This window comes from Pistacia vera, unplaced genomic scaffold (assembly GCF_008641045.1).
Source record: "Pistacia vera cultivar Batoury unplaced genomic scaffold, PisVer_v2 Contig127, whole genome shotgun sequence".
Classification (NCBI taxonomy): domain Eukaryota; kingdom Viridiplantae; phylum Streptophyta; class Magnoliopsida; order Sapindales; family Anacardiaceae; genus Pistacia; species Pistacia vera.
In genome coordinates, this window is record NW_022195325.1 from 409518 (window position 1) to 424046 (window position 14529).

A 14529-nucleotide genomic window follows, 5' to 3' on the forward strand; every position below is an offset into this window, starting at 1 on the left:
TCCAGTCTTCAAACGGTGTCGGGAACTTGAGGAACGTCTTTGAAAATAGATCTGGGGAGGCCCCAATCATTCGCCAACTTCCCATTGCTATAGGATACTTTGACATTCCTAAGTTCCATAGCTTTGTCTCTCACAACACTTTTGATAACATCAATTATGGTGAAGGAATCCTTATAGTCACCCCTAAAAATTCGTGAATTCTGCTCCTTCCAAATCCAATAAACCGTAGCCCCTAAACAAAGCCTACCCAAAGTGAATTTTAGACTCTTACCTTTCCATTTCCTTGCCAAATGGGGGATGCAATCATGCTAGGGTCTAACCACATAGCCAAGGTCAGCAAGCATAAGGATCTTACTCCAAATAGACTTAGAAAAAGGGCATGCAAAAAATAAGTGGTCAAGAGATTCCATAGATGAGTTACAAAGGCAACAATGAGCGATAGTAATAGCCCCATACCTCATCAACCTGTCCTTTGTAGGTAATCTCTCCTTTATAGCCATCCATAAGATCATAGAGTATCTTGGGATAGCCTTTGAGAACCACACCAAGTCACACCACTCAACTTTTGCTCTCCTTCCTCTAATTGCCTCCCAAGCCGATTTGGTAGAGAAATCCCCCGAAGGTGAGGGTATCCAACAAATCTTGTCATCNAAATTTTCCCACTTTCTAATACATCCTTATATATGTGAGTTAGGAATTTACTGAAGATATAGCTGCTCACTCTCAGGCAATAGTGGACCAGTTCAACTCTCTAAGGGTGGGTTCTGATACTATTCATTGTTAGTTTCTCTTTTCAACTTCTTCAAAGGCATATTTCTTTTTTATTTTTCAGTTTTTGGGCTTATCTTGTTTCTTTACATGTACTATAGAGCATGACGGTGGTCAGGCTTTTCATTTCTCAACTTTGTAATATAGTATATGCTACATGTTTATAAACTGAGCTTTATTGGATTATGCTAATAATGTCAATATATACATGCATAGCGAATATACATTGACCAATTTGAATTTAGAGTTAAGTATTGTATTTGCTTAAGAATTGAGACTCGTTGTTCTCTATATCTCCTTGAGGAGTTAAAATTCTGTTTCTGAGAATAACTTTTAAGATGATTAAATTCAGTAGAGGTTCAACTTTGTCAGTGTAGCTCTTTTTTTACTCAACCCAGACTGATCATACTCGTTAGAGTGTCATTTTTTTTTTTTCCCCCTCAATGTTAACTAAATATTATGTATGTAACTAAGGGTGGTTTTTTTTGTTCACTGTTGGAGAAATTTAATTTTGATGAAATTCCGACTCAGTTGCTATTCATTTATACATGTTTCTATGTATATATAATATCATTGTATCAATTTAATAGTAGTTGACCTTTAGTTCTTAAGTTTACCCAGAATTATCATGTACATGTTTTGGCCTTTGGTTTCTGATCATGTGTGAGTATTAAAGCTCTGAGTTTTATGTTATTGAAACAGGCTAAAGTACTTACAGTTTGTCAATCGAGAAATGCAGATGCCCTAGAAGGTAATATAATCTTCTAACGCTATTGTTTTAGTGCTTTTCTGTTTCTTCATGTTGTCCTCCTTTTGTACATATGAGTAACAATGGCTTAAGGGACCCACCATTCTTGTACTTACGGTTCCCCTCCATTGTTCAGTAGTAAAAAAAGATAATATGAAAAATAAACAACAAAGCCCCGATCCCATAAATGAAACTTCACTTAATCTATGTTGATTTCTTTTCCATATTTTTTGAATGCACTCAACAATCTTTTTATGTATATTGCAGAGGCAGAAAATGCCGAAGAAAGAGAAGAAAGATCATATGGTGTTATAATGATGGAGAGGCTAACTGGAAGTGTAGAAGGACGGATAGATCACATGCTTCAGGTTTGTAGTGCAGCTTGATGCTTGCATTTACTGCTATATCATGTTATTGCTAATTTTTGAGTGTCTATACCACTGTTATTCACACTTTTAAGTTGATGCCTACTACCCTCCATTGATGCCTATAAGTAATCATAAATTTGAGCCATCATTTTCCCTCCTGAAGGTCTTAATGTTTAACATTGATTAGCCCTTTTGAATGAGTTTATAGTCTTAGTTTACGGATGTCTTCCCTTCACAAAATTTAGAAGAAAAGAAATGAGTTTATAAATGCTGCATAGAAGGCAACTTGCAAGTCTGTTATCCTGTGAAACTACATCTCAGGAGCTTTCCAAATTCCAGAAGTATTGTTATCATCAGAATGTCATAGCTCCACTGTCATAGATGAATTATGTATCTGAAGCCTCTGGGAGTTATTTTGATGGGCTATGAGGGTAGTTGGGATTTGGGAATGCTGGTGTCTTATTGATTGTTAGTCCTTAGCTTCGTAGCCTCTGCTACCATCAATTTGCAAAATACCATGTGAACATAAATATTTGCCAATTGCCATGAGAAGAATGTTCAAAAGGTGATGGACATAGTATAAGATGCTTATTAAGTACATTGAGGATATCGAGTTTCCACCGTCGAACATTTTGCCTGAATGGTTCATTGTTTATTAATAATAGACATGATATTTTACTTTTGTTTTATATATCGTCACTGCAAGCTCATTTGCTGACTTCTTCTAATGTTCATATTGATAATGCAGGATAAAACATTTGAACATCCTTATTTACAAGCCATTGGAGCGCATACGTAAGTACTTTCTACGCTGAACCAAAATAGTTTATTGTTTATACTGTATATGGCTGTGTAGCTTCAGTTTTCAAGTGATGTTGCTTAATTTTGCTGATTACATGTGCATTTGCATGTGTAATATATATATTTTGTTTAATTTGAGTCTCTGTGTACAGAAATTATTGGAGGGATTACGACACCGCCCTTTTCATATTGAAACACTTGTTTCGAGATATTCCTGAAGACCCTAACTCACCTGCATCTTCAAGTGAAGACAACTCAAAGAGGGCTTCCATCGGTTGGTCTGATCAAAGAGAGACAGAAGAAGAACAACTTCCTCTGACATTCTCCGACAGAATGATGGTTAGAAACTTCTCGAGGAAGGCTAATAAGTTTATAAAGAAGCGCTGATTATATCCGAACTCAACCTCCGTCGTTAACCATTTGCTGTCACTAACCATGCTGCGGCATTGAGGGTCATAGCATTCATTCAATTGGGATACTTTTCAGGAGACTCTTGACATTTTTGTTGGTCTGGATTTACACGAGTTATCAAGTGGTAAAATTTAGCACTCGAACAATAGATGATGGTTATGCAAGTGTTTGTTAAGTGTAGTGTCTGACAGAGCAGATTGCTTTATTTCCTAGTTCTTTCTGCACATAGGTAGGCGGATGCACCAAATCAATTTACCATATAGAAAATATGTTACTTGTAGCATAATTTGTAAAAATGGAGGTGTACATAGAATACAATAAAAAGCTTTTATGATTTGTTGGATTTGCTAAATTATAGCTATGTTTATTGGGTCAATATTATAGTAAAAAAAAAAAACGTTCTTTTTGGTTTATACATCTTAACTGTGTAGGGGTTTTGGGTTATATGTATAGTTTGGTTTCATTTGGTCAGGATAAGGAAAATTATCACCGCCTAGTTTTTATTTTCTTCTCTTGTATGGATTTGTTACCCCTACCCTGATCTTTTTCTTCTTTTGTTCGCAGCTTGTCCACCAGTGTAACTCATGTTGTTCTAATACATATTATCAGTTTCTTATAAGAAAAATCACCATCTGTTTATTTAGACTTATTTTGTATATGTGAACAAAGTTTAATGAGAAACTTTATGTGATCATTGTAAATGTATATATCTTAGAATGACGTGATATCTAATTTTATTAAGTTTTTTTTTTTTTGTGACATCATAAATAGAAATTTGGGATATTTCATTGTTTAGCAAACTAGGAACATTTTTATCTAAAGTGATATTGTTCTTGTATTTCAAGATTTCTAAAGCCCATTAAAGAGCCTATACGGTAATGGTAAAGATAGAACAAACAAAAATAAAGAATATTGGAAAAAAGAATTTAGTCTTTTGCTATTTCTCCCTGTTTCTTTTCTCTTTCTCTCTCTTTGCTTTCATATAAGTTTATGGTTTTTTCTTCCTAAAGTCCCACCTCTGCTGACATCTTCTTGTTAAATCAAATTTAAAATATTTATTTGGTTCAAAGTTTGCACATTTGAGTATTTTATTAAATGCCACAAGGTGAAAAGAATCCAGTAACTCATGTTACACATGCGTTTGCACATTTCTTGACTCAGAGCAAAACCAATGTGACTGTGATTATTTTGAATGCTTCATTTTCTTGTGAATGACATGTATGTTTTTATATGTTTTTTTCTTTTCTATTTTTGTCTTTAATATTTTATAAATCTGGAAAGTATTATGGATGTTGTGTTGTGGTTTCTTACACAGAGTAGAACCACTTGTTTGTAAAGAGTTCCTCACCATACGTCCAGTTATTATCCCTTACCATAGAGGTGGAAAGAGGCTGCATATAGGATTCCAGGTAAGCTCCCTATAGCACCACACAATTAAGTTTTTAAACTTTTTCCTCTTTCTCTCTTTCTGGAGCATTTTTTGTTTAAAATAAATTTTCCCACTTTCTAATACATCCTTATATATGTGAGTTAGGAATTTACTGAAGATATAGCTGCTCACTCTCAGGCAATAGTGGACCAGTTCAACTCTCTAAGGGTGGGTTCTGATACTATTCATTGTTAGTTTCTCTTTTCAACTTCTTCAAAGGCATATTTCTTTTTTTCTTTTTCAGTTTTTGGGCTTATCTTGTTTCTTTACACTTACTATAGAGCATGACGGTGGTCAGGCTTTTCATTTCTCAACTTTGTAATATAGTATATGCTACATGTTTATAAACTGAGCTTTATTGGATTATGCTAATAATGTCAATATATACATGCATAGCGAATATACATTGACCAATTTGAATTTAGAGTTAAGTATTGTATTTGCTTAAGAATTGAGACTCATTGTTGTTCTCTATATCTCCCTCAGGAGTTAAAATTCTGTTTCTGAGAATAACTTTTAAGATGATTAAATTCAGTAGAGGTTCAACTTTGTCAGTGTGTCATTTTTTTTTTTCCCCTCAATGTTAACCAAATATTATGTATGTAACTAAGGGTGGTTTTTTTTGTTCACTGTTGGAGAAATTTAATTTTGATGAAATTCCGACTCAGTTGCTATTCATTTATACATGTTTCTATGTATATATAATATCATTGTATCAATTTAATAGTAGTTGACCTTTAGTTCTTAAGTTTACCCAGAATTATCATGTACATGTTTTGGCCTTTGGTTTCTGATCATGTGTGAGTATTAAAGCTCTGAGTTTTATGCTATTGAAACAGGCTAAAGTACTTACAGTTTGTCAATCGAGAAATGCAGATGCCCTAGAAGGTAATATAATCTTCTAGCGCTATTGTTTTAGTGCTTTTCTGTTTCTTCATGTTGTCCTCCTTTTGTACATATGAGTAACAATGGCTTAAGGGACCCACCATTCTTGTACTTACGGTTCCCCTCCATTGTTCAGTAGTAAAAAAAGATAATATGAAAAATAAACAACAAAGCCCCGATCCCATAAATGAAACTTCACTTAATCTATGTTGATTTCTTTTCCATATTTTTTGAATGCACTCAACAATCTTTTTATGTATATTGCAGAGGCAGAAAATGCCGAAGAAAGAGAAGAAAGATCATATGGTGTTATAATGATGGAGAGGCTAACTGGAAGTGTAGAAGGACGGATAGATCACATGCTTCAGGTTTGTAGTGCAGCTTGATGCTTGCATTTACTGCTATATCATGTTATTGCTAATTTTTGAGTGTCTATACCACTGTTATTCACACTTTTAAGTTGATGCCTACTACCCTCCATTGATGCCTATAAGTAATCATAAATTTGAGCCATCATTTTCCCTCCTGAAGGTCTTAATGTTTAACATTGATTAGCCCTTTTGAATGAGTTTATAGTCTTAGTTTACGGATGTCTTCCCTTCACAAAATTTAGAAGAAAAGAAATGAGTTTATAAATGCTGCATAGAAGGCAACTTGCAAGTCTGTTATCCTGTGAAACTACATCTCAGGAGCTTTCCAAATTCCAGAAGTATTGTTATCATCAGAATGTCATAGCTCCACTGTCATAGATGAATTATGTATCTGAAGCCTCTGGGAGTTATTTTGATGGGCTATGAGGGTAGTTGGGATTTGGGAATGCTGGTGTCTTATTGATTGTTAGTCCTTAGCTTCGTAGCCTCTGCTACCATCAATTTGCAAAATACCATGTGAACATAAATATTTGCCAATTGCCATGAGAAGAATGTTCAAAAGGTGATGGACATAGTATAAGATGCTTATTAAGTACATTGAGGATATCGAGTTTCCACCGTCGAACATTTTGCCTGAATGGTTCATTGTTTATTAATAATAGACATGATATTTTACTTTTGTTTTATATATCGTCACTGCAAGCTCATTTGCTGACTTCTTCTAATGTTCATATTGATAATGCAGGATAAAACATTTGAACATCCTTATTTACAAGCCATTGGAGCGCATACGTAAGTACTTTCTACGCTGAACCAAAATAGTTTATTGTTTATACTGTATATGGCTGTGTAGCTTCAGTTTTCAAGTGATGTTGCTTAATTTTGCTGATTACATGTGCATTTGCATGTGTAATATATATATTTTGTTTAATTTGAGTCTCTGTGTACAGAAATTATTGGAGGGATTACGACACCGCCCTTTTCATATTGAAACACTTGTTTCGAGATATTCCTGAAGACCCTAACTCACCTGCATCTTCAAGTGAAGACAACTCAAAGAGGGCTTCCATCGGTTGGTCTGATCAAAGAGAGACAGAAGAAGAACAACTTCCTCTGACATTCTCCGACAGAATGATGGTTAGAAACTTCTCGAGGAAGGCTAATAAGTTTATAAAGAAGCGCTGATTATATCCGAACTCAACCTCCGTCGTTAACCATTTGCTGTCACTAACCATGCTGCGGCATTGAGGGTCATAGCATTCATTCAATTGGGATACTTTTCAGGAGACTCTTGACATTTTTGTTGGTCTGGATTTACACGAGTTATCAAGTGGTAAAATTTAGCACTCGAACAATAGATGATGGTTATGCAAGTGTTTGTTAAGTGTAGTGTCTGACACAGCAGATTGCTTTATTTCCTAGTTCTTTCTGCACATAGGTAGGCGGATGCACCAAATCAATTTACCATATAGAAAATATGTTACTTGTAGCATAATTTGTAAAAATGGAGGTGTACATAGAATACAATAAAAAGCTTTTATGATTTGTTGGATTTGCTAAATTATAGCTATGTTTATTGGGTCAATATTATAGTAAAAAAAAAAAAATATGATTCATTCCATGCTGATAACCGTAAAAATGGTATTTAATTGCTCTATATGATAACTTACGTGGGTAAAAATGTTGACAAGGGTACATTTTTTTTTTTTTTTTTAAACAAAAACCAACCTTGGGGCATTTGGATCATATAATATTTTATTATAGAGGTATATTCTATTAACGAAAAGAAATATCACCTGTGAATGTTTAAAAAATGTGTTTTGTTGGTTCTAATAAATTGGTGAATAATATGTTTGGTTGGGAGGATAAATGGATGAGTATGTTATGTAGGTTACTAAATTGTCTTTATTTTTAAATATTAATATAATAGTATTTTTTTATTATTATTTTTTGAATCATTTTTTATAACCTTCTACATTTGAAATTTTGTTAAAACTACATAGTTATATAAAACTTTAATTCGTAGCAAAATCACCTCTACTCACCCCAAGCTACTGTCGACAACTAGTCACCACCGTTGGTTACCGCCAATGGTTGACGAAATGGTGCACAACTGATCGTATATGGCTCGTCGTGCGTTGACAAAACCGGAAATGGCTATGGATCACAAATCTATGGCCTTTTCACGGCCATTTCACGGCCAAAGATGTGGCTGTGAAAGGGCCACAGATCTGACTGTGAAAAGACCAGATCTTTAGTCGTGAAACGACCATAGAAACGCCATATCTTTGGTTGTGAAACTACCATAGAAACGCTAGATCTGGCTGTTTCCGGCCATGGATTTGTGATCCATGGCCGGAAAAGGCCTTACCGGCTCACAACATGCCAGATCTCGTCGGTCGTGCACCATTACGACAACTGATGCCAGCGGCCGACGGTGGTGTCACGACCGATAGTGGTCTTGGATGGCTGGGGGTATTTTGTTAACTTTTAAACTTTTTTGTGGTTGGGGTGTTTTAGCTAATTTCTCAAATGTAGGAGGGCTGGGGTATTTGTTATTTGGTAGACATTTGAAGACAATTGTGTCCGAAATGGTTTTTAATTAAGGGCAAAATGGGAAGAAAAATGATATTACCCCGATATTTTTTTTTAATAACAGTCTCTAGCAAAGTAATAAGATTACTCCCTACATTACCATTAGTGACCACTATTTGCAATAAATGATTACCGTAATATTTTATTATTTGGAAACTAAACACAAAAATCTTGCAAAATAAACGAATATTACCTCCGTTATCTTATTTACCCCCGATCCAAGTGGCCCCATTATAGTAAAATTGACCCCTAATCTATCATGAAATAACATTGTCCTCGGTTTCGGAAACACTAATATTACCCCTATTTTTTTTTTTAATTTAGGCATTAAAATTTATATATAAAAAGGTAATTTTGTCAATTCACCTCACATGTATAACATTTATGGAGACAAAATACCTAATCTAACATTATGAATTAAAAAAAATTGCTTTTTCACGCTTAAATTTAAAAAATATAGGGGTGATATTAGGTGTTTCTAAAATTAAGGGGAGAAATAATTGTTTGTGATAGTTTTGGCATAAAAATGATATTTAACCTATAAGGCATGAAAGGTTGGAGTAGATCTAGGGGGCATTTTATTAAAATACCAAATCAAGTTCAAATTTAATTAAAAAGGTCATGTACTTTGAAAGTGTTAAGTAAATACCCTTATTATTGATTAAGGTTAATTAAACATGATTAGTGATTAATTAGGATTAATGAAATATTGTGTAATCCTTTAAAAATTATGTATGTCTCCAAAGAGCTAAAATTCTTGCAAACAAACCCAAACACCTTCTTCTTCTTCCTCCCGCCATTAACGCATCATTCCCATGGTTGTTATTTCTTCTAAGCTTCGTCTACATCTTCTTCTTCCTCCGCCATTAACATCTTCTTTGACATAGATCCGTCGCCTCCTCCTCCTCCTAACATTTTGTCTAGGTATATGTATCTTCTCTTTGCATTTTATATTTCAATTTACAAAGATTTAATGATGGATTGGGTTTGGGTTATGATTTTGATTCAATTGTTTAGGTTATTGGATTGTGTTTGAAGTAATACAAGCTAAAAGGAGTGAAATTTGTTGAATATTTTCTTGCATTGTGGATAGCTGCGGGTAGTAGCACCAATTGTAGGTGGAGATGACTGAAAATGTGTTTTGGATATGATGAATCGCTTAAGCGATTTGATATATCTAGTATAATGCAGCAGATCGTAGATCGCTTAAGTGATCAGGTACATAGTAGAAGATCGCTTAAGCGATATGTTATATATGATATATGACAGCAGATCGCTTAAGCAATCAGACTTATTTATACCAAATCACTTAAGCAATATAATGGATCGTTAAACGATCTAGTAAACGATATACCAGATCACTTAAGTGATACATCAGATCCCTTAAGCGACTCTGCAGATGTTTTTTAAAATCTGTCAACCCTTAATACATTAGTTAATAATTTCTTTTCCTTGCATTATAGGTACTTGACTATTATTAGACATGGGACAAGTTGTTTTAGGTGTTGAATATTTTGGTGAGTGAGTGGAGGAAGAAAGTTGCTGGAAGTGGATTAGGAAGAGTAAATAAGTTATACCAATTACTGTGAGCACAAAAGTTAGTTTTGATGAGTTGATTGATGAAGTAATTAAAAGAGGTGATTTGAGTTGCTCACGTAGTGATATAGTTGTGAAGTATATTTTAAACAGAGTTCCTGGACATTATAATGTACTTCTTGTTATATTAAAGTCGGATGAAGGTGTGGAATTATATATGGTTGATGGGGGCGATAATGGTTCGAGATCGATTTTAAGGATTTCTTTTGTAGATAAACTGTTGAAAGTTGGTTCAAAGGAAGGGGATAATAAGAAAGTTGGTGGAGAGAATGCTGGTTTTAATTTTAACTACGAGAGCATTGATTTCTTAATTGAAAAATCAAGAGTAAGCAGTGATTTGGGTGGCGAGGAGGACACTATAAAAGAGGTTGGTCATGTGGGGCTGAATGAAAGTGTTGTCGAGGAGGACCTCGTACATGTTTCCGCAGATGTAGAGATTCCTATAAATACAGATTATGCAAAATGTGTAGTTTATGAGGAAGAGAACATTATGATCCTTTGTGCATGTTTAGAGGCGACTATTAGGGTAGTAGTAAATTAGCTCATGTTCTTACTGATGGATCGAATTTGCGCATAGGATCTTTATTTCTCAGTTCTTTCTGCACATAGGTAAGCAGATGCACCAAATCAATTTACTATATAGAAAATATGTTACTTGTAACATAATCCGTAAAAATGGAGGTGTACATAGAACACAATAAAAAGCTTTTATGATTTGTTGGATTAGCCAAATTATAACACTATGTTTACTGGGTCAATATTATAGTAAGAAAATATATGATTCATTCCATGCTGATAAGGGTAAAAATGGTATTTAATTGCTCTAGATGATAACATACATGGGTAAAAATGTTGACAAGGGTACTTTTATTTTTTTTATTTTTTTATAAACAAAAACCAACCCTTTATAGGAAAATCGACCCTAATCTATCATGAAATAACATTTTCCCCGCTTGGTTTTGGAAACACTAATATTACCCCTATTTTTTTTTTTTTAATTTAGGCATTAAAATTTACCTATAAAAAGGTAATTTTGTTGATTCACCTCACATATATAACATTTATGAAGAACTAACATTATGAATTAACAAAATTGCTCTTTCACGCTTAAATTTGAAAAATAGGGGTGATATTAGGTGTTTCTAAAATTAAGGGGAATTTTTCGTAATGGTTTGGGCGTAAAAATGATATTTAACCTACTAGGGATGAAAACGTTAGAGCAGATCCAGTATCAACACCTGGCCGGTATGGTAATCTGCTCATTGAATAAATAAAATATAATTTCACAATTTTCATTTGTAACATCTAAAATCCCAACAAAGGACAGGACGCCTTCCCTCCCTCTCTTATTTTTTTTTCCGGAGGTACGCATTTTTTTTTTTTCGAGTTTTAAGCTTAACTTTTGTTTATTTTATTCGTAGTTTTATGATATCAATCTGTAGTTGCCTTTTTCCATCTAATCAATGCTCGCTATTCCTTGAACACCATTCAATTTCTGCCAAATATTAAACAAACTGGTTTCTGGGTCTGGTTTAAATTCTTCCATTGTGTATTTCTTATGAATTTTGTGTGTGTAAATGGGTTTTACATTTTTTTAACATCTGGTCTTGTTTTCAACATGCTCAGCAACTGTTTGTGGAATATCTTAAATGAAATTTTGAATGTATTTATCTTTGGTAAAGGAATGAAAAAGCTCAGTTCAATCCCTGTGAATTGATTTTTTTTTTTTTTTTGGGTTTTATGCATTAGCGTATCTGATTATTTATCGGTTTGTAATGTGGCTACAACTTAATTCATTTTGTTTTAATTTGATTCTACTTGATGCTGTGATGGTTTGCATGCTGTGAGGCTTAGTTTGGTCAGTCCAGTACGTGTGTGTTTGTTTTGTTTCTGATTGATTTGGTGGTGTATACTTTCTTGATGTTTTCTTGGATTATAGTTTATCTATGTGCAATTGTCTTGGTTAGGATCTTGTGAGAAATGTTGGTGGTTAATGCTTTAACATAAAAGGGGTAGTAGCAGGCAGTAACGGTACCCGCAATCTAGACTCTTGGATCATGGTCTAAGGGTTGATTGTATCATGATCTAATGGTCTGGGCAGGGGGTGATTCTACCTCCCAGAAACATAACTTCTTAATCGTGGTTGACGAATTTGGTGCATGTCTTCTTTTGTATGATTCTATATGCATCCTGAAATCTTGTATTTTCATGTTTGTTTGCGAAACTAGGATTGTGTTTGTGGTCTTAAAATATCTTCTAACTTACTGATGAATTTGTAGATATGTTGCTACTTCACGCTATATATATTTTGTTTTCATGCTATAATTTCTGTTACTATGTGTCTAAATACTTAGAAAATGAAAAATCCATTCCTTTCCCCGGGCTTTGCAAGACTTGTTTTTTTACTGTATTTATTTTTTCAACTTTTCTGTTTAGTAGCTTTTTTGGTTCTGCTTACGGAACTTATCATTTTTTGATGTTCCAGATTAGAAGGAAATAGCAAAATAGCTTGCTTTTTATTCTTCAAATGTACTTTTGAGAAGAAAACTTTCCTCACTAAACTTAACAAGAAGATGCAATGGGAGCCTCCAGCGGACCAAGGCTGTCTGGGATGCAGAAGCAAGTACTTAGTCTATACAGAGGGTTTCTGCGAGCAGCTCGTTCCAAATCTCCTGAAGATCGGCACCAGGTTGAAACAATAGTATCAACAGAGTTTCGCCAGAATTCCAAGCAAGTAGATCGAAAAAATTTCATCTACATTGAATACTTACTTCGCCGTGGTAAAAAACAACTTGAGCAGCTCAAGAGCCCAGATACTGTCAGATTATCATCATTGAATGTAAGTTTATCACAAACCAAAAATTCTGAGAAATGAATGAACAATATAAATTCATTTGTTATCAATTCTGCCAAGCTAAAATTTCATTGGATCCATTGTTGGTGAAAAAGGGAACTAAAGGTCCCAATATCTGATATTACAATAAATTATCAAATTGTGCTCTTCAGATCTGTTACAGGAAACTATTAAATATTAGTCCCATTTCTAAATTGTATGTCGTCCCATTTCTTTTCTGATCTTTCGTGCATTTGATTGGATATATGATTGCATTGATGAATAACATTGTATGATTAAAATATAAAGTTTTGTATGAGGATGTATAATAAAAAGAGTTTGAGAATATTAAAGATTACTAAAAATAAATAAAATGATGGCTTTGATAATTTGGTGAGTGTAATAACACTTTTGAGTACAATAATTTAATTTAACATACACTAGTTTATACATATGTTTGAATGATGGTCCAAAAATAAAATGAAATAATATGAGTGACTTATTTTATTAGTTTAATTTTTTTAAGGATACTTTTCAACAATTTGATTACTTTGATAAGTTAATTAATTAAACAAAAGCCTTAGAGAATATATTAAGTGAATTGTTTTGGACGGCCAGGAGGTTCTCTTGGTCATTTGTACTTGATAATTTGTTTAACAGTGTAAATTAATTATGGGAGAGAGATTTTGTAAAATCAATTTGGAGAGAGGTTTTCTACAATAAATGAAGATAAAAATTACATTAGAGAGAGATAATAGATATAAAGAAAGGGTAATACTATGCGTATTAACGGATTTTACTAACTAGTGTACTAACTTATAGTATAGTACGGATACCATACATATAGTACAAATATTATATGTGATTTTAACAAAAATTAGTACACTGATTAATAAAATCCGTTAGTACGCAAAGTGTTATTGTATAAAGAAAGCGGTTGCCGAAGTCTTCCCTATGGGAATTTTGTAACAAGTAAAAAGATCGGTGGGACTATGACCAAGACCAACATCTCAACCCTTTTTCCATGTAACAGTACTAATTAAACTGGAATTTCCTTCACCATTTTCATCACCAGATTTACTCTCTCCAGCAGCGGTTTTGCTCGGAATAAGCTGACACTAGCCAACAGAAGACCAAGAATGATATTACTTTTAAGGACTTTGTACACGTGCACCTGTGTAAAGAGACCTAAAACCCCCTGTTTTCAGGATTGGGAAAAGTGCATGCAATGAACTCCGGTACGTGATAGCTTCTCCTGATCTCATCATCATTCTACAATGTAAAGTATCCATTGGGTATGTAACCAACTGAACAAAAGTTTGAATCCCATATATGATCTCAAAATGGGGCAAATGCTGTGTTAATGATTCAATATGAAGACAAATGACATTAAAGGAAACTTATAAGTAAGCAAAAAAAATTACCTTAAAAGATAGGAATTCAAGGATATGTATAGTGTTGCCCCTCCAAAAAGAAAGCAATTAATCACCAATTCCCTTATAAGGATGGGATAATCGACCGATCTTTATAATCTCATTCTGGCACTGGATCAAGAGTTTCAATGGCTCAATTGGGGCAGTTGCCATCCTATTGAGAAGCCCCATCTTTATGATAAAATCATGTTGCCTTTCTCCGATGGGACTTCTAGAAAACCAGGTGACATTATTGGTGTTATAGAAGATGAAGCACTATACCTTGACATGCTTGATTTAGAATGGGTAAAC

At 33.9% G+C, this 14529-nt stretch overlaps 3 protein-coding genes across 3 annotated transcripts in view; all 3 read left to right on the forward strand.

Annotated features, from left to right (window-relative positions):
• LOC116121653 (phospholipase SGR2-like) overlaps positions 1–7366 on the forward strand; it is a 28351-nt gene extending 20985 nt beyond the window's left edge. The window contains 9 exon segments of the mRNA XM_031407595.1: positions 1784–1884; positions 2633–2679; positions 2838–3024; positions 4371–4505; positions 4631–4693; positions 5365–5413; positions 5678–5778; positions 6527–6573; positions 6732–7366. Coding sequence (XP_031263455.1) covers positions 1784–1884; positions 2633–2679; positions 2838–3024; positions 4371–4505; positions 4631–4693; positions 5365–5413; positions 5678–5778; positions 6527–6573; positions 6732–6966 — 965 coding nt within the window. The 3' untranslated portion in view covers positions 6967–7366.
• LOC116121686 (phospholipase SGR2-like) lies at positions 660–3287 on the forward strand. Its single transcript, XM_031407623.1, has 5 exons — positions 660–757; positions 1471–1519; positions 1784–1884; positions 2633–2679; positions 2838–3287. The coding sequence occupies exons 3-5, from the start codon at positions 1831–1833 to the stop codon at positions 3070–3072; spliced, it is 336 nt and encodes a 111-aa protein (XP_031263483.1). The 5' UTR covers positions 660–757; positions 1471–1519; positions 1784–1830; the 3' UTR covers positions 3073–3287.
• Positions 7367–11220: 3854 nt separating the features above from the next.
• Positions 11221–13014, forward strand: LOC116121697 (succinate dehydrogenase assembly factor 1A, mitochondrial). The gene is made up of 2 exons (XM_031407633.1): positions 11221–11336; positions 12458–13014. The coding sequence occupies exon 2, from the start codon at positions 12551–12553 to the stop codon at positions 12845–12847; it is 297 nt and encodes a 98-aa protein (XP_031263493.1). The 5' UTR covers positions 11221–11336; positions 12458–12550; the 3' UTR covers positions 12848–13014.
• Positions 13015–14529: the final 1515 nt, after the last annotated feature.

Coding starts and splice junctions, on each gene's coding strand:
- LOC116121686 (XM_031407623.1), top strand. CDS start 1,831: ATGATGGAGAGGCTAACTGGAAGTGTAGAAGGACGGATAGATCACATG. Junction 1,885..2,632: donor GGATAGATCACATGCTTCAG/GTTTGTAGTGCA, acceptor TTGATAATGCAG/GATAAAACATTTGAACATCC. Junction 2,680..2,837: donor CAAGCCATTGGAGCGCATAC/GTAAGTACTTTC, acceptor CTCTGTGTACAG/AAATTATTGGAGGGATTACG.
- LOC116121697 (XM_031407633.1), top strand. CDS start 12,551: ATGGGAGCCTCCAGCGGACCAAGGCTGTCTGGGATGCAGAAGCAAGTA.